This window comes from Scyliorhinus canicula, chromosome 16 (assembly GCF_902713615.1).
Source record: "Scyliorhinus canicula chromosome 16, sScyCan1.1, whole genome shotgun sequence".
NCBI classification, from domain to species: domain Eukaryota; kingdom Metazoa; phylum Chordata; class Chondrichthyes; order Carcharhiniformes; family Scyliorhinidae; genus Scyliorhinus; species Scyliorhinus canicula.
In genome coordinates this window covers 123,046,417-123,069,492 of record NC_052161.1, presented here as the reverse complement: position 1 = coordinate 123,069,492, position 23,076 = coordinate 123,046,417, and the positions used below count along the sequence as shown (strand labels likewise).

Sequence of the window (23,076 nt, the reverse complement as noted above, 5' to 3'; positions counted from 1 at the left end):
GCTAAATCTCCACGAACCTGCTCCCCCCATTTGCTCCATGAACCCTCTCAGTTACTTTGCCATCGCTGGCAACCTGCCTGTTCTTGAGCATGACTGGTCCAGGCTCGGGTCCAGGACTGTATTAAAGTCCCTGCCCATGATCAACTTCCGCGAGTCCAAGTCGGGGATCTTCCCCAGCATCCTCCTAATAAAATCCACATTGTCCCAATTAGGGTCATACACACTGACCAGGACTACTCTCACCCCTTCGAGCTGACCCCTCACCATAACAAACCTGCTACCCCCATCCACGACTGTGCCCTCCGCCTCAAATTGTACCCTTTTATTAATCAGGATCGCTAACCCCCTCGTCTTAGAATCAAGCCCCGAATGAAAGACCTGACTGTCCCAGCCCTTCCTTAACCTAAACTGGTCTGCCACTTTCAAGTGCGTCTCCTGCAACAAGACTATGTCCGCCTTCAGAACCCGTAGATGCACAAACACACGCGCCCTCTTCACTGGCCCGTTTAACCCTTCTAACATTCCAGGTGATCAGCCTGGTTGGGGGGCACTTCGCCCCCCCCCCCCCCCCCTTTGCCGATCAGCCATCCCCTTTCCTTGGCCAGCCCCCCAGCCATGTGTCGCACTTCCTCTGGCCCGCCTCCTGGCCGGCTCCACCCATGACCACCTCACTGTTACCATGCCCAGTTTCCATCCCCGTCAGCAGAACAACTCCCCTCCCCCTCCCCCCCCCCCCCCCCCCCCCCAGCAACACCATCCTATCACCTAACCTCTGCTCTAATCTAACTATATGGACACCCCCCCCCCCCCCCCCCCCACCTCAGCTCCCGTTGACTCGCTGCACTCAGCTAGCCTGGGGCTCCCAGCCTCGGCACCAGCCCGTCTCCCACCCATTGTTCCCAGTCACCATTACCCCCGACCCCTCCACAGCACTTCCCCAGATCAGACCTACTTAAGCAAACACTTTATACAAGTCATAAACAACCCCCACAATAGCACAATTCAAGTTAAACAAGAAAAAAAGAGATAAGAAATAACAGGCACTCTTCAGTCCTTCCCATACAGACACAGAAAAAGATTGCGCAAAGTTCCCCTAAAGCAACCATTTTAACACAACCCTTTTAACTGTTTTCTTTATTAATTCCTCCCAGCCAAACTCCAACTAAGCAAAGAGCCCAAACAGGAAACATTCAGGTAAACCATGCAAAAAGCACGCAAAAACAACGAACAAAAAAAAAAGATACATCCCGAAACGAGAGACACCACATATACTTAAAAGCTCTAACATGAGTCCAAACGTCCTCAGCTCAGGGCCAGCCCTTGCTTTTTAACAAAGTCAATCGTCTCTTCGGGTTCCTCAAAATAGTGGTGCTGACCCTTATACGTAACCCACAGTCGCGTCGAAAAAAGCAGCCCGAATTTCACCTTGTTTTTATACAGTATCTCCTTCACCTGCCTGTAGCCTCCCCTCCTCCTGGCCACCTCCGCGCTCAAATCTTTGTACACAAGCAGGGTGGTATTGTCCCAAATACAGCTTTGTGTGCTCTTTGCCCATTGCAGCACCCATTCCTTGTCCAGGTACCTGTGAAAGTGTACTACCATTGCTCATGGGGGACCCCCTTGTCGCGGCTGCCTCACCTGCACTGTGTGTGCCCTGTCCACCACTGGCGGGCGCGGGAACACCTCGTTCCCCAGCAACTTATGAAACATACCCTCCACATTTGCAGCAGCGTCCAGCCCCTCTGCCCCCTCCGGGAGGCCCACGATTCTCACGTTCAGCCGGCGAGATCTGTTGTCCAGGTCGCCCAGCCTTTCCAGAAGCACTTTATGCTGGTCCCTCAACCTCCGAATCTCCACATCCGCCACCATTTGAAAGTCAGCCTGCTCGTCCACTGAGTTCTCCAACTGCTAGAGCTTCTCAGCCTGATCATCCAGCCTTTTCCCATCTGAGCAATCGACTTCTGAAGCAGCTCCAAGTTGTCACGCTTCAGAGCCAAAAAGCCCTCCTGCATAGTCTGCAGCAGCTGCTCCATTGTGGGCTGGGCTGTCGGCTCCTTGCTCTGAACACCTGCCATGCTGGTCCCTCTCACAGCCTCCACTGTGCCGTTACTCGACCACTTCTTCTGCTGTTACGGTCCCTTCGGCTTCTTGGGTCCATACAATTCTGTATGGATCCTGTGCCTGAGTACTATTGCTTTCCAGTTCCGCGCTCAAAAGCGCAAAAAAGTCAGGGGAAAAGGTCCAAAAGTCCGACCAAACGGGAGCCACCAAATGTGCGACCGCTCCCTCATAGCCACCACCGGAAGTCCCAATCTATTAAAAGTTGTGGGTCAGGTGAACTCCATGCTACACTTTGGGGTTCTCTAAACCCTGGCCCATAACACTATACAAGCCTTAGAGTGGCTGGTGATACTGCAGCTGGAAGGCCGATACATCAGCTGTTCTGCACCTAATTCTTGCTCTCGATTTAGATTCTGAACAGTTATTTTCTGCTCCAATAATAACAATAATCTTTATTATTGTCACAAGTAGGCTTACCTTAAATGAACTATGACAGCATTTGCACATGTGAGCAGTATATTTATTGTTATATGGCAGAATAAGTACAGCACTGGTATATTTCTAAATTCAAATTAACTTAGTTTTGCTGTATCAACTTAGTTTAATACAATTAGCCACTTTGATTAAACATTAACAGCCATATAGTAATGCAAACAGCCAACCAAACCTACTCACCATTGAAGACATTGCAATCTTGCACCGAGTACTTCATCTGCAAATTCTGTCTGGCAATTAGACGACAATCTGCTACTCCCACAACCTGAAACACAGTAATATATAACTAGTATTAGCTCAGATAAGAACAGAAATGTTATAGACATAGTTGGAGCCACAGATGTGAGAGATAACATAATTATAATTAAAAAGAAGTAAATGGGCAGCACAGTGGCTCAGTCGTTAGCACTACAGTCTCACGGCACCGAGGTCCCAGGTTCGATCCTGGCTCTGGGTCACTGTCCGTGTGGAGTTTGCACATTCTCCCCGTGTTTGCGTGGATTTTGCCCTCAATACCCAAAGATGTGCAAGGTAGGTGGATTGAACATGCTAAATTTCCGCTTAATTGGAAAAATGAATTGGGTACTCAAAATTTTTTTTTAAAACTAAAACAGCCATCAGGAAGACAAAATAGAATCCACGTGGTAAAAAAAGATCAATTGTTACGATCCCAGTTGATGTTACAATTGGATGGGAAAATTCATGAATGGAACCCTGACTCAAACATTTACTTTTTTTTAATAAGACGTGGAGGAACAGAGTCACAGGACCACTAAGTAGATTTTAAAAAAATACTTTGGGGTGGCAGGGTAGGTGGATTGGCCATGCTAAATTGCCCCTTAATTGGGAAAAAAATAATTGGGTACTCTAAATTCATTAACAAAAACTTTCATTCAAGCTTTTCCATTTTAACAAATAACACAACAAACCATAGGATTGGTACAGCACAGCAAAAATGTCTCCGCATCCATAAATACAGAAAAGGACAGGAGAACAATACAGCTAGTTCAGTATAATCACTAAACCTGGGACCTCTGTATGTACCAACGATATACTAGAGAAAGGGGGAGAGGAGGAAAAGGCCATGAAAACATGGTAAAATGCTGCAAACCTTCCAATGCTTGCACCACCCAAGAGAGCCCAGGATTCGGACGTACACCAGAACATATGTCCCCCAGCTCCAGTCATACAGAGGCATCGAAAACACATTATGATGTCACCTTCTTGGTTACAAGACCTGTCCGTACCTTTGCAGGAACCAGTCAACGGTTCTTTAACCACAAAATAACAGAGACAACAATTACAGAAAAAATTTGTGAGGTCACGAGTTTGAAAAGGATATATTACATGCAACCACCAGATGCAACAAATCCCCCAACTCCGGCACAGTACAGAACCATCATCATTCCACATAATTACACAGAGAAGACCAGCAAATATCCATACAATTGGTTCAGTCTTTTTTCACAATGATTCTTTCCATTAGCAGTTTGCATACTGAAACTCAGTCTTGGTTTTCCAAATTACTCTTTTAAAATTTTTTTAGAGTACCCAACTCATTTTTTCCAATTAAGGGGCAGTTCAGAACATAGAACATAGAACATAGAACAGTACAGCACAGAACAGGCCCTTCGGCCCTCGATGTTGCGCCGAGCAATGATCACCCTACTCAAACCCACGTATCCACCCTATACCCGTATCCCAACAACCCACTTAACCTTACTTTTTAGGACACTACGGGCAATTTAGCATGGCCAATCCACCTAGCCAGCACATCTTTGGACTGTGGGAGGAAACCGGAGCACCCGGAGGAAACCCACGCACACACGGGGAGGACGTGCAGACTCCGCACAGACAGTGACCCAGCCGGGAACCGAACCTGGGACCCTGGAGCTGTGAAGCATTTATGCTAACCACCAGTCTACCGTGCTGCCCTTCCACCTAGCTTGCATATTTTTGGGTTGTGGGGGCGAAACCCACTCAAACACGGAGAATATGCACACTCCACATGGACAGTGACCCAGAGCCGGGATCAAACCTAGGACCTCAGCGCAGTGAGGCAGCAGTGCTAACTCACTACGCCACCGTGCTGCCCTCAAATGACTCTTTTAAACAAAGCTTCCACTCCACTTTTTAATCAGTGAATCCAGTATCCAGGCTTTACCCTACCCCGTTCGGATTTATTTTTCTTGACTGCTGTACAAAGTGTTTACAATGTTTTAACCCTCAATTCCCAGACTCTATTAAAATGGCAGCACACTTTTGATTTACCTCTGAAGTTTGCTTTCCCACTTTAAATTTAGTGATTGCAATTGTCCTCTCGGCATCTACTCTGTCAAACCCTCTGAGAATCCTATATTGTCTCAATAAGGTCACCTCTCATTCTTCTAAACACCAATGAGTACAGGCCCTCTATGCCGTTCCTTTGCACTGTCCAGTCTTTCTTTTGGCAGAGCTGAGAGATGTTCACTCTCCAGTGCCCCATCTCCAACTGCAACAGCCAAAACTAAACTCAAAAAAACCTTTCTACCTTAAAAGGCTTCCAGTTGCTAATCAACCACGGCTACTTCTGCCAGCCTATTTATACTACATGCTGTAACCCTCTCTAAGCACAAGAGAAACACACTTCGAATTGAAACCAATGGACACGTTTGTCCAGCATGAATCTAACTATAGGCGTTACCCTTCCAGACATAGAAACATTAAATTAAACCCACTCAAAACTATATCTTATTTCTAATGTTAACCAATACAAACATAAATTCCTTTAAACTACCTTTGTTTTCGTAACACACACTAATATAGGGAATCGACAAATCATCAAATAGTGGAAAGCAGGTGAAGAAAGATCATGCAAACAAATTAGGGAAATAAGGAAAAAACAAAGAATAATAGTCATGGGAGATTTCAACTACCCTGAATGTCATTGTCCAGAAGCAGTCAATAAAAAGACCAGGTGTAAAGGACTGGAAGAGAAAATGCTGGAAAATCTCAGCAGTCTGGCAGCATCTGAAGGGAGAGAAAAGAGCTAACGTTTTGAGTCCGATGACTCTTTGTCAAAGCTCTCCGACAGGTGCACAGGACGCCTTTCTTCTTTTTTAAAAAGTATTTTTATTAAGGTTTTGCAGAATTTTTCATAATAAAACAGTAGTAACCATAATAACAAAACAAACTAAAGTGAACATTAACTTAGTGCAAAAAGAAAATATACAATAACAATTAAATAGACATTACTCCACGCGACCCAGTCTTCCCACACCATCCCAATGAAGCACTCACACCCCCCCCCCCCCCCCACCACCCACGGATTGCTGCTGCTGTTGACATTTTAATTTTCCCCGAGAAAGTCGACGAACGGCTGCCACCTCCGAGAGAACCCTAGCATAGACCCTCTTAAGGCAAACTTTATTTGCAGGACTCCTTTCTAAGGCAGATGGAATCCCAATAAGGGAGAACTGGCTATTAGATCTAGTAATGGGGATGAAACAGAGCAGATAAGTAGTAAAAGAAGTGGAATATCTAGGAAATAGTGATCATAGAATAACATGGTTTAGGATAAATAATTGAGAAAGATATATGCATGACAAAGAACAGGTTGACAGATTAGAGGAATATTGATTTGTGAGGACTGAGTATAGAACTTTGAAAAATAAACTGGCCATAGAACATCAATTGAAAATATGTAAAATAATATTTAGAGCCCAGGTCTTTCTTTCATGCTAAAAAAACCTTGTTTTTTTCATTTATTTTTTTGTCCGGGTTCAGGCAGTACAGGCTAAGGTAGTATTGATTGCCCGTCCCTAATTGCCCATGAGAAGGTGATGATTATATTTGTGCATTGTTGATGCATTTATTCCTCCACTTTATGTACGAGAAGTTGATGATGAGCTGCTTTCTTGAAACACTGCAGTCCATGTGGCTTGGGAGCATCCACAGTGCTATTAGAAACAGAGTTCCAGGATTTTAACCCAGTGACAGTGAAGGAACTGTGATACAGTTCTAAGTCATGGTAATGTGTGGCTTGCAGGGGAACTTGAAGGCAGTGGTGGTCCCCATGTATTTGCTGCCCTTGTCCATCGAGGTGGTAGAGGTCACAGATTTGGAAGGTGCTACTGAAGGAGCCTTGGTAAGTTAATGAAGTGCATCTCTTAGATGGTGCCCGCTGCTGCTACTGTGCAATTGTGATGGATGTTTAAGGTCAGGAATGGGATGCCAATCAAGAGTGTTGCTTTGTCCTGGATGGTGTTGAGCTTCTTGAGAGTTGTTGGAACCGCACTCATCAAGGGAAAAGTGGGGAGCATTCTGTCCCACAGCTGATTTGTGCCTTGTACAGGGGTTTGGGTAATCATCATTCATGAGATACCATTGAATAAAATAAAGAAAAATTAAGGTCAAGGAAAGGGAATAATGTAAGTACATAGATAGTAGGGTATTGCAGGACAAGAGAGAATACAAAGAGCCTGTTCTGATGAAAGGTTAGCGACCTGAAAACTGCTCTGTTTCTCAGTATTTCTTATATTTGATGTTTTCACTGCAGATTTCCAGTCTCTGCAAAGTTTGTTTGTATGTTACAGAATGCAAAGAGACTAAGAGAGCAATAAATAAACACATAGGAAGGCAAAAGCAAACTGAAATTACTTTATCAAGGAACATAAAACAAATTAGTCAAATATTCAACACACACAAACATTTTAAAAAATAAATTTAGAGCACCCAATTGATTTTATCCAATTAAGGGGCAATTTAGCTTGGCCAATCCACCTACCCTGCACATCTTTGGGTTGTGGGGGCAAAACCCATGCAAACACAGGGAGAATGATGCACAAACATGAGAAAACTGGAGGTTGAAATTGGTCCCCCAACCCGAGCATAAATGTGAGGGACGAGCCAGCCGCACGGTTACTGTGCCATTAACTGGCTTGAGGCATACTTTCTATCTCCATGAGTTGGAAGCCCTGTTTCCAAGAGCTGCCAAGCAAATAGCCTTCAGCTCTCCTATCCAAGCAGTGTCCCTTGGGAGCAGTGGTCACTGTTGGGACTGCAACAATGATCAAGGAAGGCATTCTGTGATGGAGACCGGACTTAAAACTAAATCTGGGATCCTGCCGGGGCCAGGCTGGCAGGGACTGCAACTATAATACAGATAAAGGCCTGAATCTTATGTTAGCTTGTGTTATGGAATACTACTTCTGACACCAAGATGTAAATTTAAAAAATATATAAATTTAGAGTACCCAATTAATTTTTATCCAATTAAGGGGCAATTTAGTGTGGCCAATCCTGCACATCTTGGGGTTGTGGGGGCGAAACCCACGCAAACACGGGGAGAATGTGCAAACTCCACACGGACAGTGACCCAGAGCCGGTATCGAACCTGGGACCTCGGTGCCGTGAGGCAGCAGTGCTAACCACTGCACCACCGTGCTGCCCTACACACCAAGATGTAATGAGTGATTTAATCACATGGACAGCACAGAAGTTATAAAATAAAGTTTTTTTATTCCAAAAGCATCCTGGCTATATAAATTCTCAAGGGAACACTTAACTTCAAAGGAACAAATTTCTTATAGTCAATATTCATGGCTGACGCTCTGGTTCCTCAGGGCAATGACTCACCAGTCTTGAAACGCTGCTCCAGCTCCTTGCTGCTGCCCTGGTCTCCTCTTCCTGCCTCCCTAGCCATCACCAGAGGCTTCAAACTTCCCTATTCATGGCCTTGGCTCTCACCATACTGAAACTCAAGTCCTAGACTTGTCCTTGCTACTTTCTCCTTTGGCTCATGGCCTCTGGCAACAGGGGCCAACCAGTTCCCTGTTCGGTGCTCTCCCCCATCATCGCCAGGGGCTCCGTAACATATGTATAGCGGACACCAAAACTAAACCGGACTAATCGTATTACTTCCAGGATCTGATTTTGATTGTCATCTAGATGAAATTATAGACAGATATATTATGCTGTTATGTAGTTGCCTTAGGTCTAAACATGGTTGTTCTCAATATTTTCTAAACTTGCTTTTTCACTTCTGTATTATAAACCACTAACTGTTATGGCTAATGTTGCTTAGGTCATGCTTAAAATACTTAAATGACATGTAGACCGAGTGTATCCAGAAGCACAGTTTCTGCGCTGGCAGATATACAGTGGACATGATCTTCTCCAGACGCCAGTTACAAGAGAAGTGGAGGTAACAGAATATATTTCTTTACTTTACTTTCATGAAACTTACTAAAGCATTCAGTGCTGTCAGCAAGGTGGGACTCCACAAGACTTTGTGGGACATTGACTCTGCCAAAGCTACTTGGTCTCATCCTATCCTTTCATGACATCATGCGCTGATATGTGCAGTTTGATGACACCACTTCTGACAGTTTTAGGGTGAAGAATAGACTGAAGCAGGTCATGCTCTTGCCCCTACTTGTATTTTCTTCTCCATACTCCTGATCTTTGCCTTCCCTGCTGATATCGAAGGAGCTTACCTGTATAATAGGTCAGGTTGAATGCTCTACTATCTGCCCAGACTGAAAGCAAAGACAAAAGTACAGCATGTTTTGATCAGAGAACTCCTCTCGACTGATAATGCCGTGCTAGTTACTCACATGGAAACCCAGCTACAAAAACGCATGGATTGTCTATACATGCCTTGCAACTTGTTCTCCCTGACTGTAAATTTCAAAACAACCACCATTATAGAACAGGGTGTCACATCTTCCCTCTTGATCACACTAAATAACACTCTGCTGGAAGTAGTTAGCAAGTTATGCTACCGTAGGCCTATGGTGATAGACAATCGATCTCTTGATATAGAATCTGATACACACAAAGAACGCAGCAACCATCTTTGGCCGGCTCACAAAGCATGCCAGGAATAACATCAAGCTGATTCTCAGGGCCAAGATACTATAAGGCCTGTATTCTCGGCACAATGTTGTGTGCCTGTGAAACATGGACGACTTACAGCTATCAAGAAATAAAGCACAACTTTCAACTTCACTGTTTGCAGCATATTCTGGGCATTTCATGGAGGAACAAAATCATGAATGCGACGGTTATCTCAAAGACTAGTTATGATGACAGTCATCAAACAGAGGCACCTTCATTGGCTCAGACACGTTCACAGGATGGAAGACAGTCACATACCCAATTATTTTCTGTATGGCTGGGTAGTTGGAGCCAGAAAACCAGTAGGATGCCGAAAGCTGTGCTTCAGGGATGCTTGCAGGTGTAACACCCTAAGCATCGATTTATGCACCTGCAGACACTGATGACAGAGGAAAATAGTGACATTACCTGTGGGCTGGCACAAACTATTACAATGATCAATCGCTACAGCGGTTTAGCAACAGGCATCAACTCTGAAAACACTCCACAACTCCTGATAACCACTTTGTACGTGGTACTTGTGGCAGAACATGTCTCTCATGGATTGGTCTTTTCAGCTACCAGCAAAAGTGCAACAGAGGAGGCTACCCCAACCCCAACTTATTTAATTTCTTTGTGTCCATCATTTTACATAGATGGAAAGATGCCGATGATTACGCCGTTGATGTATAGATCACAGAATTTTACAGCATAGAAGGAGGACACTTAATTCATCGTATCTATGCCAGCTCTTTGGGATCGAGCATCTTGCAATTTCATTTGAGCTCAAAACGTAAACTGACCTCTTTGTAGTTAGATTCTTTTTGGGCAATGGAATCAAAGGTTTTTTTTAAAATAATTTTTATTGCAATTTTTTTACAGAAAATATGACAACAAACAATGAAATGCAACAAAATAACCCCATAATAACTGTAACACCCCCAAGACCGTATCAACGCATGTATCACATCCCCCCCACACATGTTCCCCGGGGGAGCCCAAATTTCTCCTCCAACTCCCCCAGGCTCGCAAACCTCCCATCAATAAACAGGTCCCTCAGCTGTCTGATGCCCGCTCTGTACCAACCCTGAAATCCCCCATCAATGTTCCCCGGAACGAACCTATGGTTCCCCCTTAACGGAGCCTCCATCGAGCCCCCCACTTCTCCCCTATGTCGCCTCCACTGCCCCCAAATCTTGAGGGTAGCCGCCACCACCGGACTCGTGGTATACCTCGTAGGAGGGAGCGGCCACGGCGCCGTTACCAGGGCCCCCAGGCTTGTATCTCCACAGGACGCCCTCTCCATCCGTTTCCATGCTGCCCCCTCCCCCTCCATTACCCACTTGCGCACCATCGACACATTGGCCGCCCAATAATACCCCGAGAGATTGGGTAACGCCAGCCCCCCCCATCTCTACCCCGCTCCAAGAAGACCCTCTTCACCCTCGGGGTCCCATGCGCCCAAACAAAGCTCATGATGCTGCTAGTCACCCTTCTAAAAAAGGCCCTAGGAATAAAGATGGGCAAACACTGAAAAAGGAACAAGAACCTCGGGAGAACTGTCATTTTGACGGACTGCACTCTACCCGCCAATGATAGCGGCACCATGTCCCACCTTTTAAATTCCTCCTCCATCTGTTCCACCAGCCTGGTAAAATTAAGCTTATGGAGAGTCCCCCAACTCCTGGCCACCTGCACCCCAGGTATCTGAAACTCTTCACTGCCCTCTTAAATGGGAGCCTCCCAATTCCCTCCTCCTGATCACCCGGGTGTATTACAAATACCTCACTCTTGCTTAAAGTTAACTTATAGCCCGAGAAGCCCCCAAACTCCGCCAACAGCTCCATCACCCCCGGCATTCCCCCTTCTGAGTCCGCCACATACAACAGCAGGTCGTCCGCATACAGCGATACCCGATGTTCCTCCCCACCCCGCACCAGACCCCTCCACCTCCCTGACTCCCTCAACGCCATAGCCAGAGGTTCAATCGCCAATGCAAAGAGCAAGGGGGACAGGCTGCACCCCTGCCTGGTCCCACAGTAGAGCCTAAAGTACTCCGATCTCCTTCCATTGGTAACTACACTCGCCATCGGAGCCGCGTAGAGCAACCTCACCCATTTGATGAATCCCTCCCCGAATCCGAACCGCTCCAGCACCTCCCACAGGTACCCCCACTCAACTCTATCAAACGCTTTCTCTGCATCCAGCGCCACCACTATCTCCGCCTCCCCCTCCACCGCCGGCATCATAATAATATTTAGCAATCTCTGCACATTCGTGTTGAGCTGCCGTCCCTTGACAAATCCTGTCTGATCCTCGTGTATCACCCCTGGCACACAGTCCTCTATCCTGGTGGCCAGGATCTTCGCCAGCAACTTAGCGTCAACATTGAGGAGCGAGATAGGCCTGTATGATCCACACTGCAAGGGGTCCTTATCCCGCTTTAGGATCAGCGAGATCAGCGCCCGCGACATCGTCGGGGGCAAAGCCCCCCCCCCCTCCCATGCCTCATTGAAGGCTCGCACCAACAGGGAACCCACCAGATCTGCATACTTTTTAATAAAATTCCACCGGAAATCCATCCGGCCCCGGCGCCTTACCTGACTGCATTTGACCAATCCCCCTGACTAGCTCCTCCAACTCTATCGGCGCCCCCAGCCCCTCTACCAGCTCCTCTTGAACCTTTGGGAAACATAGCCTGTTCATGAAGCTCTCCATTCCCCCCCCCCCCCCCCCCCCATCGGAGGCTCCGACTGGTACAGTTCCTTGTAGAAGTCCCTAAAGACCCCATTTACCTCTGCCCCCTTCTGCACCACATTCCCACCCTTATCCATCACTCCACCAATTTCCCTAGCCGCATCTCGCCTACGGAGCTGATGCGCCAACATCCTGCTCGCCTTCTCCCCATACTCATATACCGCGCCCTGCGCCCTCCTCCACTGTGTCTCCGCCTTTCTGGTGGTCAACAAGTCGAACTTGGCCTGCAAACTACGCCGTTCCCCCAGCAACCCCTCCTCCGGTGCCTCCGCGTACCTCCTATCCACGTCCAGGAGCTCCCCCACCAGTCTCTCCCTCTCCCTCCTTTCCCTATGGGCCCGGATGGAGATCAGCTCCCCCCGGATCACTGCTTTCAGAGCCTCCCAGACCATCCCCATCCGGACCTCCCCCGTGTCGTTGGTAACAAGATACCCCTCAATACTTCCCCGGACCCTCCTACACACCTCCTCATCAGCCAGCATCCCCACATCCAGGCGCCATAGCGGGCTCTGGTCCCGCGCCTCCCCGATATCCAGATCAACCCAGTGCGGAGCATGGTCTGAAATTGCTATGGCCGAATACTCGGCATCCTGCACCTTCGGGATCAATCCCCTGCTCAGGACGAAAAAATCTATTCGGGAATAAACCCTATGGACATGAGAGAAAAAGGAATACTCCCATGCCCTCGGCCTCCCAAACCTCCAGGGATCCACCCCTCCCATCTGGTCCATAAACCCCCTCAGCACTTTGGCCGCCGCCGGTCTCCTACCCGTCCTTGAACTGGACCGGTCCAGTGGGGGATCCAGCACTGTGTTAAAGTCTCCCCCCATGATCAGGCCCCCTGCCTCCAGGTCCGGAATGCGGCCCAACAAGCGCCTCATGAAGCCAGCATCATCCCAATTCGGGGCATATACATTAACCAGCACCACCTTCTCTCCCTGCAGCCTACCCTTCACCATAATATATCTGCCCTCCTTGTCCGACACCACCTCAGCCGCCTCGAACGCCACCCTCTTCCCCACCAGAATCGCCACCCCCCGGTTCTTCGCATCCAATCCTGAGTGAAAAACCTGCCCCACCCACCCCTTCCTCAGACGAACCTGGTCCGCCACCTTCAAGTGGGTCTCCTGGAGCATAGCCACGTCTGCCTTCAGCCCCTTCAGATGAGAAAATACCCTAGTTCTCTTAACCGGCCCATTCAGCCCCCTCACGTTCCAGGTGATCAGCCGGATCAGAGGGCAACCCGCCCCCCTCCCCCGCCAGCTAGCCATAGCTCTTCGACTGCTCGCCCCAGGCCAGCGCGCCCCGCCCGACCCGTTCCCCATGGCGATAACGCCTCTCCTCTACCCCCCCCGGCCCACACCAGCTCCTTCCTGGCCATTCCAGCAGCAACCCAGTATCCCCCCCCCCCCCCCCCAAGGCTAGGACCCCTCCTAGCCGCGACGCACCCTCCATGATGCTTCCATGAGTCAGCTGACTTCTGCTGACCCTGGCAGCTCCAGCCAAAACCCGTCCCCTCCCGGCATGGGGTCATCCCCCTCTTGCCACACCTCCTTGGCACCGCTTGAGCACGGGAAAAAAAAACCAGTAGAGGCCACGCCCCCACCACCAGCTCCACCCCCCCTGCCCCGCAGCGCGGGAAACCAGAGGAAAGCCCGCGCTTTCATACTGCCACACCCCACCCTTCTGACGCAGCTCCCCAAAATCCAGTTTCACCCCAACCCCCAGCCCCGTACAGAAGAGAAAATTTAAAAAACACAAACCCCCAACATTCCCCACATAACCCAAAACCATACCCAACAGACAAACCCACCCGGAAACAGAGCCAGAAAAAACCAGCATAAAAAACACATGTCAAAATTACAAAACAGCAACAGCAAAAACAGCAACGACCATAGTGTGCCCCCAGACCCTAGTTCGAGTCCAGCTTCTCTGCCTGTACAAAAGCCCACGCCTCCTCCGGGGACTCGAAGTAGTGGTGCCGGTCCTTATATGTCACCCACAGACGCGCAGGCTGCGGCATTCCAAATTTGACCTGCCTGGCATACAGCACCGCCTTCGTCCGGTTGAACCCGGCCCGCCGCTTAGCCACCTCCGCACTCCAGTCCTGGTAGATTCGCACTACCGAATTCTCCCATTTGCTGCTCCTCTCTTTCTTGGCCCAGCGCAGCACACACTCCCGGTCGCTGAATCGATGGAACCGCACCAGCACCGCCCGCGGGGGTTCATTTGTCTTGGGCCTCCTGGCCAGCACTCTGTGGGCTCCCTCAAGCTCCAGGGGCAAATGGAAGGACCCCGCTCCCATCAACGAGCTCAACATCGTGGTCACATAAGACGGAAGATCCGACCCCTCCAGCCCCTCCGCCAGGCCCAGGATCCTCAAATTCTTTCGCCTCGTGCGAACATCCAGCTCCTCCAAGCGGTCTTGCCACTTTTTGTGAAGTGCCTCGTGCAACTCCACTTTCCCCACGAGGACCACGGCCTCCTCCTCCTGCTCAGCAGCCTGCTGCTGCAACTCCCGAATGGACACCTCCTGGGCCGCCTGGGTCTCAAGCAGCCTGTTGGTAGTCGTATTCAGGGAGTCCAGCAACTCAGCCTTCAGCTCCGCAAAGCAGCGCAGAAGAGCAGCTTGCTGCTCCTGCGCCCACTTCCACCAGTCCTCAGGTGTTCCGCCGGCCGCCATTTTGTCCTTCTTCCCCCACTTTTCTTGGGGAGCTGCTGCAGCCTTTTCCTTTGCCCCACTCCGGGTGAGCACCATAAATTGCGGGGAATGCTCCTCCAAACACCTTCCCCCACCGGGATTTGTCGAAACAGCGCCGTTTGCGGCCCTCAAATAGGCCCGAAAGTCCTTAAGTAGCGAGAGCTGCCAAACGTGCGGCTTAGCTCCGCATAGCCGCAACCGGAAGTCGGAATCAAAGGTTATTGTGGATAGATGGGGAACGTGGAACTCAACAGAAAAAGATCAGCCATGATCTTATTGAATGGTGGAGCAGGCCCGAGGGGCCGAATGGCCTACTTCTGCTGTTATTTTGTATACTTTGTACGTACATATGTATGCTTTATACTTTTGTCCTTGGTCTCTTTCATTCTTCTAATGAACAATAGCTTGAGATACACCAAAACACCAGTTCATCCTTCTATTGAGCAATTTACAGCCTCTGGACTCAACACAAATTTCAATAATTTAACTAACCATTGCTTGCATTTTCCTGGACAGCAAGTGCTGTTATGGTGCTGTTGTTGGTCAATTATGAGCTCCTCTACACCCATCTTTTGTTTCTTTACTTATTACTACCCCTTTTGTTCTGCACTATCATTTCTTTTGTCATTTAATCACTCCTGCCCTCCATCCTATCTTAGACTATTTGTTGATGAAAGGCCCTTTTTTTTGCAAAAATATACATTATCCATAAAATGTCTGAAAGAACATTTCAAATGTTTCACACAATTAGGATGAGAAACCCAGGGAGCACGGTGGCATAGTGGTTAACACTGCCACCTCACGGCGCTGAGGACCTGGGTTCGATCCTGGCCCCAGGTCACTTTTCCATGTAGAGTTTCCACATTCTCCCCGTGTCTCCTTGGGTCTCACCCCCACAACCCAAACATGTGAAGGGTAGGTGTATTGGCCATGCTAAATTCCCCTTTAATTATTGCCCCCTAATTGGAAAAAAATAATTGGGTACTCTAAACGTTTTTAATTTAAAAAAAATTTAAAAATAAATTTAAAGTACCCAATTAATTTTTCCCAATTAAAGGGCAATTTAGCATGACCAATCCACCTATCCTGCACATCTTTGGGTTGTGGGAATGAGACCCACGCAGACACGGGGAGAATGTTCAAACTCCACACGGACAGTAACCCAGGGCCAGGATCGAACCTGAGACTTAGGCGCCGTGAGGCAGAAGTGCTAACCACTGTGTCACCGTGCTGCCCTGGGTATTCTAAATTTTAAAGAAAAGGATGATAAGCTCTTATTCTAATGGCAATTGGTCTATGTGGATTTTTCTTTTAAGGCCAACATTTCGGCTTGCTTTCAGCAATCATTGACATCACTGCGCATTACAGTGATGCATCGGCTGTTTTTCCCAGGGACCCAGGAATGCCCTCAGACACCAGCTAAAGTCAAAATGGCAGTAGCAGCATTTGCTCTCCCTATCTCCCCTCCCCTGTTCCATTTGGAACACACTGTAGCTTCTTGATTTCGGTGGGAACCCTATAGAAATAGTCTTTGGCCTATTTTCAGTCAGCCCACTGAACCTGCGGCTGAGAGTTCCTCTCCAAGGCTCACTGAAATTCCAAGTATTTGCTTTCAGCAAGACCATCACCACTTCAGTACCCCATACAAATGGTCATTTTTCGTAAGCACAGTCTTGCAGGTTTTTCAGCTGTGGAGGACATCAGTCAATCAAATCTTCTGCTTGTCCAACGAGCAACCTTCCAGCAGGCATCCATGGATACTGATCCAGACAATGCCGAAATATTATTAATATTATTCTTCCCTCCTTTTCCCAATGTGTTGAAGCAATTAGCTTCCGCTTAAGTCAGTTAACTCAGAATAGACATCAGCTCAACTTCACAGCTGCAGACTGTGTTTGCTGCTTGCTCCTGCTGGTGGCTGCAGATGCCTGGAAGCTGCTGTTGACTGTTTCCTTCTTTTTCTATAGCCAGAAAGAAGGAGAATTTTTTCTAAGATACCTGGGTCATGGAACACCAGGATCAGGAAGGCACATGGGTCCAGAAGGCAATCCATGTTGAACCAAGAAGACACTGCAGACTTGGTGCAAGACATTATTCCAAATGGGCCATTGCTTTTTTTAAATAAATTTAAAGTGCCCAATTATTTATTTATTTTTTTCCAATTAACACATTTTTAAAAATAAATTTAGAGTACACAATTAATGTTTTACAATTAAGGGGCAATTTAGCATGGCCAATCCACCTATCCTGCACATCTTTGGTTTGTGGGGGCGAAACCCACGCAAACACAGGGAGAATGTGCAAACTCCACACAGTGACCCAGAGCCGGGATCGAACCTGGGACCTCGGCGCCGTGAGGCAGCAGGGCTAACCCACTGCGCCACCATGCTGCCTCCCACGCAGACATGGGGAGAATGTGCAAACTCCACACGGACAGTGACCCAGGGTGGGATTCCAATCCGGGTCCTCAGCGCCGCAGTCCCAGTGCTAACCACTGAGCCATTTGCCACCCTCAAATGGGCCATTGCTAATGCTTCTGAAGTAATGTTTTTGCAGATTGCTGATGCTTTTGTTGCTGGTGTGGTGAGCACTGCCTGTAACTGACATATAATTGTGGGTTCTACACATTGGACATCAAGGATGTTCAATTGCGTCTTGAGCATCGGTGGAATATGTGGATACCAGGATGTGGTTCCAGTGAGCTTGGGACGTGTGGGAGGGGCCTGCACTGCTGCGGCTCCTGGATGGAGAATGCACTGATACATGGAACAAGTTACACATTGATGGACAGGTCATTTCTGCAACAAAGTTTTGGACATGGTAACACATTCTCAGGCTTATCCTCCGTTTCTGTTGAGGAATCCGATACCGTGTGTTTATGTTTTTTTGTGAAAATGCACTTATACAGCTTTGTATTGGTATCAATATGGAACTTTTCTTTGTTGTTTAATGGTCAGTGTGATATGTGGAATGTTATTGACCGTTTAATAAACAAAATATTCTCAATCTGATTTTATTCCTCAGTAATGCAATTCCGCACAATACCAGTGGGGGAACTCTGATCATTTTTTAAAATTCTGCCTGATGATCGAGTGAAAGCACAGATTGGTTAGCACAACATACAGTAATGCTATGACTACTTCAGGATGGGAAGCAGCGTCAGTTTCAGAGAAACCATGTTAGATGCTGTATAAATGAAGTGTGTGCCTGACAGAAATAAAAGGTTAGCTCATGTTTATCTTGAGCCTGGAGACCGGTCTTGCCCAAACATTTGCTTTCTGTTTTTTTACCTGATGTGATTCTGTTTTGCAGTAGTTTCGCTGTGCCTTTCAGAAACATCTCATAGTCCCAAAAGCAGATGAGATGGCCGCCGAAGACAACCAAAAGCTGTGAAATTTCTGTTTCACTAAAGCAGAAATATGGCAACTACCTTGGACCAGTTCCAAGCTATTTGGTCACTTTCCTAGTAAATAGAGGATGTGACATCATGAGCTGTTTGCTCTTGGTACAATGCATTACTGTTAGCTGTATGCCACAGAGATTTATTCACTCAGGTACTGAATCGAGGCTTTTAACTCAGAGTCTGTTCAAGGTTTCACTGTAAAATTATAAACTTTGTCAGGCTATTGGCATAGAGACGTGATTTTAAGTTTAAAGGGGCTGTATCAGGAAATGCAATCATCTCCCATTATTGACAATTCAGTATGCAGAGACATCAGCCAAATACTGCAGCAGGTAGACTGATTTTCACCAGTGTTGCAATATTACAATTCCGGTTTTGGCTCAATTGGAAATATTTGGTCTGTGGTATTACTGAGATTTATAGACAAAGAATATCCAATGTCTCATTCCCTGTTGAGTTATGAAAAAATTTGTTCTGATCTACATATAATTAACCTCAGTATTCTCGAACCAGGAAAAGGAAGGTAGCACAGTGGTTAGCACTGTTGCCTCACAGCGTCAGGACCCGAATTCAATTCGCCCTTGGGTCTCTGTCTGTTTGGAGTCTGCACGTTCTCCCCGTGTCTGCGTGGGTTTCCTCCGGGTGCTCCGGTTTCCTCCCACAGTCCGACGATGTGCAGGTTAGGTGGATTGTCCATGATAAATTGCCCCTTAGTGCCCAAGATGTGCAATTTAGGTGGGGTTATGGGATTAGGGCGGAGGAGTAAGCCTAGGTAAGGTGCTCTTTCAGAGGATCGGCACAGACTCAATGGGCCGAATGGCCTCCTCCTGCACTGGAGGAATTCTATGGATTCTGTGATTCATGATACTGCTGAAACCTGCGTTTGTGGACAGAAGAGAGAATAGGTGGGTTAGCACTGCTGCCTCACGGCGCCGAGGTCCCAGGTTCGATCCCAGCTCTGGGTCACTGTCCATGTGGAGTTTGCACATTCCCCCCCGTGTCTGCGTGGGTTTCGCCCCCACAACCCAAAGTGGATTGGCCACGCTAAATTGCCCCTTAATTGGAAAACAAAATAAAAATGATTGGGTACTCTAAATTTTAAAAAAAAGAAGAGAGAATAGGATCCGATGAACTTGTGAGAACTTCCATTCTGAAAAGCCTATCACTCTCTGCCTCACCCATGAAGAATGACAGAAGGTTTTATATTCCAAATGTAAACAATAACCATCAAGGGCAGCACGGTGGCGCAGTGGTTAGCATTGCTGCCTCACGGCGCCGAGGCTCCAGGTTCGATCCCGGCTCTGGGTCGCTGTCCGTGTGGAGTTTGCACATTCACCCCGTGTTTGTGTGGGTTTCGCCCCCACAACCCAAAGATGTACAGGCTAGGTGGGTTGGCCACGCTAAATTGCCCCTTAATTGGAAAAAATGAATTGGGCATCCTAAATTTATATCAAAAAAATAACAACTAAACCACATTCCAACAAAACAGAGTAAACATTTTGTATATTTTCCCCCTTTTAATCCCTACCCTCCCCATTCCCCCAACCCCACGACGAACAGCTCCACAAATATTGTCATGAACGGCCTCCACAGGGCAGCACGGTGGTGGGGTGGACAGCATTGCTGCCTCATGGCGCCGAGATCCTAGGTTCAATCCCGGCTCTGGGTCACTGTCCGTGTGCAGTTTACACATTCTCCCTGTGTTTGCGTGGGTTTCACCCCCACAGTGCAAAGATGTACAGGCTAGGTGGATTGGTCACGCTAAATTGCCCCTTAATTGGAAAAAATTAATTGGGTACTCTAAAAAAAATTTTTTTTAAACGAACGGCCTCCACTGTACCTCGAAGCCCTCTTCTGACCTTCTTTAAGGAAAACTTAATATTTTCAAACCGCAGAAACTCATACAGGTCTCCCAGCCAAGCCGCAACTCCCGGTGGCATACCTGACCTCTAATTCAAAATAATCCATCGCGGGCAATCAGAGAGGCAAAGGCCATGGCATCTTCACCTCCAGCAGCTCCAGCCCCTCCAATACCCCAAAGATCACCATCATGGGGTCCAGTTTCATCTCGGCCCCCACTATCCTCGGCAAACACCGCGCCCCCAGAAGCTTTCCTGCTTCTCACAACTTCAAAACATGTGAACATGATTTGCCGGCCCCCGCCCACACTTCTTACATTCATCCATTACCCCCGGGAAGAACCCACTCATCCAAGCCCAGGTCACTGTGCACTACTTTAAACGGAATCAAGTTTGTTCTAGCACAGGAAGTAGTTGAGTTCACTCGCCGCATCGCCTCACACCAAAGACACTGTGGTGAATCACAGTAGCGTAATTCACACTGTTATTACATATGATGCACTATGTCTGTGTAAACTCGGCATACGAGCAGTTGCGCGGCTCTGCCCCTAGGGGCAGTATATAAGCTTTATACTGGTTGTATAAAGCTTGGCAGTCTGAGCCTGCCTGCTAGTTCATCTCGTCGCAGGCAGGCTCCGTTGTGAGATTATTAAAACCACTGTTCACTTCCAACCATGTGTCTTGTGAATTGATGGTCACATCAATTTAATAATCTCAGGAAACAAGAAGAAATCGATAAGAAGAAATCGAAGAAACAACTCAAGAAACAACTATGGAATCAGCCCTCAAACCTGACCGACTAGAACTCGACCCGCAGGCTGCAGAGGCAAGAGAAATCTTCCAGCACTGGCTCAGATGTTTCAAAGCCTACCTGGCTGAATCAAGTACTCCAGAAACTACAGAGGAGCAGAAACTCAGTCTGCTGCATGCAAGGGTGAGCCACCGTATATCTTCTCAACTAAATGGTACCAACTCGTATACGGGGGGCCCTAGCCATGCTAGATCAAATGTACGTGAGGCCCATCAACGAGGTCTAGGCGCGCCATATTTTTACGACCCGCCGCCAGCGCCCCGTGGAGTCGTTAGAAGAATTCCTGCGGGAGTTAAAGATTTTAGCTCAGGACTGTAACTACCAGGCTGTATCAGCCGAACAGCACATGGAACTTGCCGTTAGAGACGTGTACGTGGCAGGCCTCAGATCGAACTATGTGCGCCAGCGGTTGTTAGAAAAAGGGGCCCAGAACTTAGAGGACACGGTAGAACTAGCTACCACTATGGAGGTCTCATTCCGCAGCCTCACCTCGTTCCCCGCGGACCAAGCGACCCCATCCTGGGCCCCCGATCAGCGACTGCCCCAGGCCTGCGCCAAGCGGCCAGCCAGCCATCACGCAGCTCCAGTGTGCCTCATTTGCGGGCAGCCCCAGCACCCAAGGCAGTACTGCCCGGCCCGTAACGCGACCTGCAGCAGCTGCGGTCGCAAGGGACACTATGCCAGAGTCTGCCTGGCAAAGCAGGCCTCCTCTCCTGACTCCCCCGCAGCCCAGAGCACTCGTTTCCAGAATCCACAGGCCTGCAGGCCCCGAGATGCTGCAGCCTGTATGCCGACTCCGTCCCCACCCGACATGTGCAACTCATGGGGGCAATCCTCCTCCATGCGGCAGGCCATGTGCGACCCATGGGAGCGGCCATGTTGGCAATCCTCCTCCATGCGGCCGGCCATGTGCGACTCATGGGGGCGGCCATCTTGGGCTCCATCCTCTTCCATGCGGCCGGCCATGTGCGACTCATGGGGGCGGCCATCTTGGGCTCCATCCTCTTCCAACTCAGAAATTCGACTAGAAGATTCCGAACTCAGAGGGCAGTCATCACGGGGCCACTCCAGCACAGCTGATCGAGCTGCCGACTACCTGCAACTAAGCGCAGTGACACTGGACCAGTCGCATCCAAAGCACCTCCGAAATTCTATGATGACCGTTCAGATCAACGGCTACAGTACACCGTGCCTCTTCGACTCCGGGAGCACCGAGAGCTTCGTACACCCAGAACTGGTAAGACGCTGTTCGCTCCCTATTTTCCCTGCACGGCAAACTATCTCCCTCGCTTCGGGCTCCCACTCTGTTCACCTCCAAGGGCGCACCGCCGCGACCCTAACGATCCAGGGCACTAGCTACTCAAACTTCCAGCTGTACGTGCTCCCTGAACTCTGCGCCCCACTCCTACTTGGACTCAATTTCCAGTGCAACCTGAAAAGCCTCACACTTAGCTTCGGCGGGCCCTTGCCCCCACTCACTATTTGCAACCTCGCCACTCTAAAAATTAACCCCCCTCCACTCTTTGCCAATCTCACGCTGGACTGCAAACCCGTAGCCACTCGCAGCAGGCGATACAGCCTGCAGGACAGGGTATTTATCAGAACTGAGGTCCATAGGCTCCTACGTGAGAGGATCATAGAGGCCAGTAACAGTCCCTGGAGAGCTCAGGTGGTGGTCGTCAAGACCGGGGAAAAATTCTGAATGGTAGTGGACTATAGCCATACCATTAATGAAATGAATATTGAAAATCGCTTATTGTCATGATTAGGCAATGAAGTTACTGTGAAAAGCCCCTAGTCGCCACATTCCGGCGCTTGTCCGGGGAGGCTGGTATGGGAATCCGTTCACGCTCCTCGATGCGTATCCCCTCCCCAGAATTGCAGACATGGTGAATCAGATCGCCCACTATAAAGTCTTTTCCACGGTTGATCTGAAGTCTGCATACCATCAGCTCCCAATCTGCCCGGAGGAACACCACTTCACGGCGTTTGAGGCCGACGGCCGCCTCTTCCACTTCCTCAGGGGTTCCCTTTGGCGTCACTAATGGGGTCTTGGTGTTCCAACGAGCAATGGACCGAATGGTGGACCAGTACGGGCTGCGGGCCACGGCTTCCGTACCTGGATAACGTC

The 23,076-nt window shown here is 48.5% G+C and overlaps 1 protein-coding gene across 8 annotated transcripts in view; it reads right to left on the bottom strand.

Annotated features, from left to right (window-relative positions):
- Positions 1 to 23,076, bottom strand: part of zgc:154075 (uncharacterized protein LOC556929 homolog) — a 332,990-nt gene that overhangs the window by 212,252 nt on the left and 97,662 nt on the right. For all 8 annotated transcript variants that reach the window (XR_005457420.1, XM_038773628.1, XM_038773630.1 and 5 more), the window contains one exon: positions 2,737 to 2,821. Coding sequence is in view for 7 of the 8 variants with exons in the window: in XM_038773628.1 (XP_038629556.1) it covers positions 2,737 to 2,821 (85 nt within the window). In the remaining variant the exon portion in view is untranslated. The remainder of the gene's footprint in view (positions 1 to 2,736; positions 2,822 to 23,076) is intronic.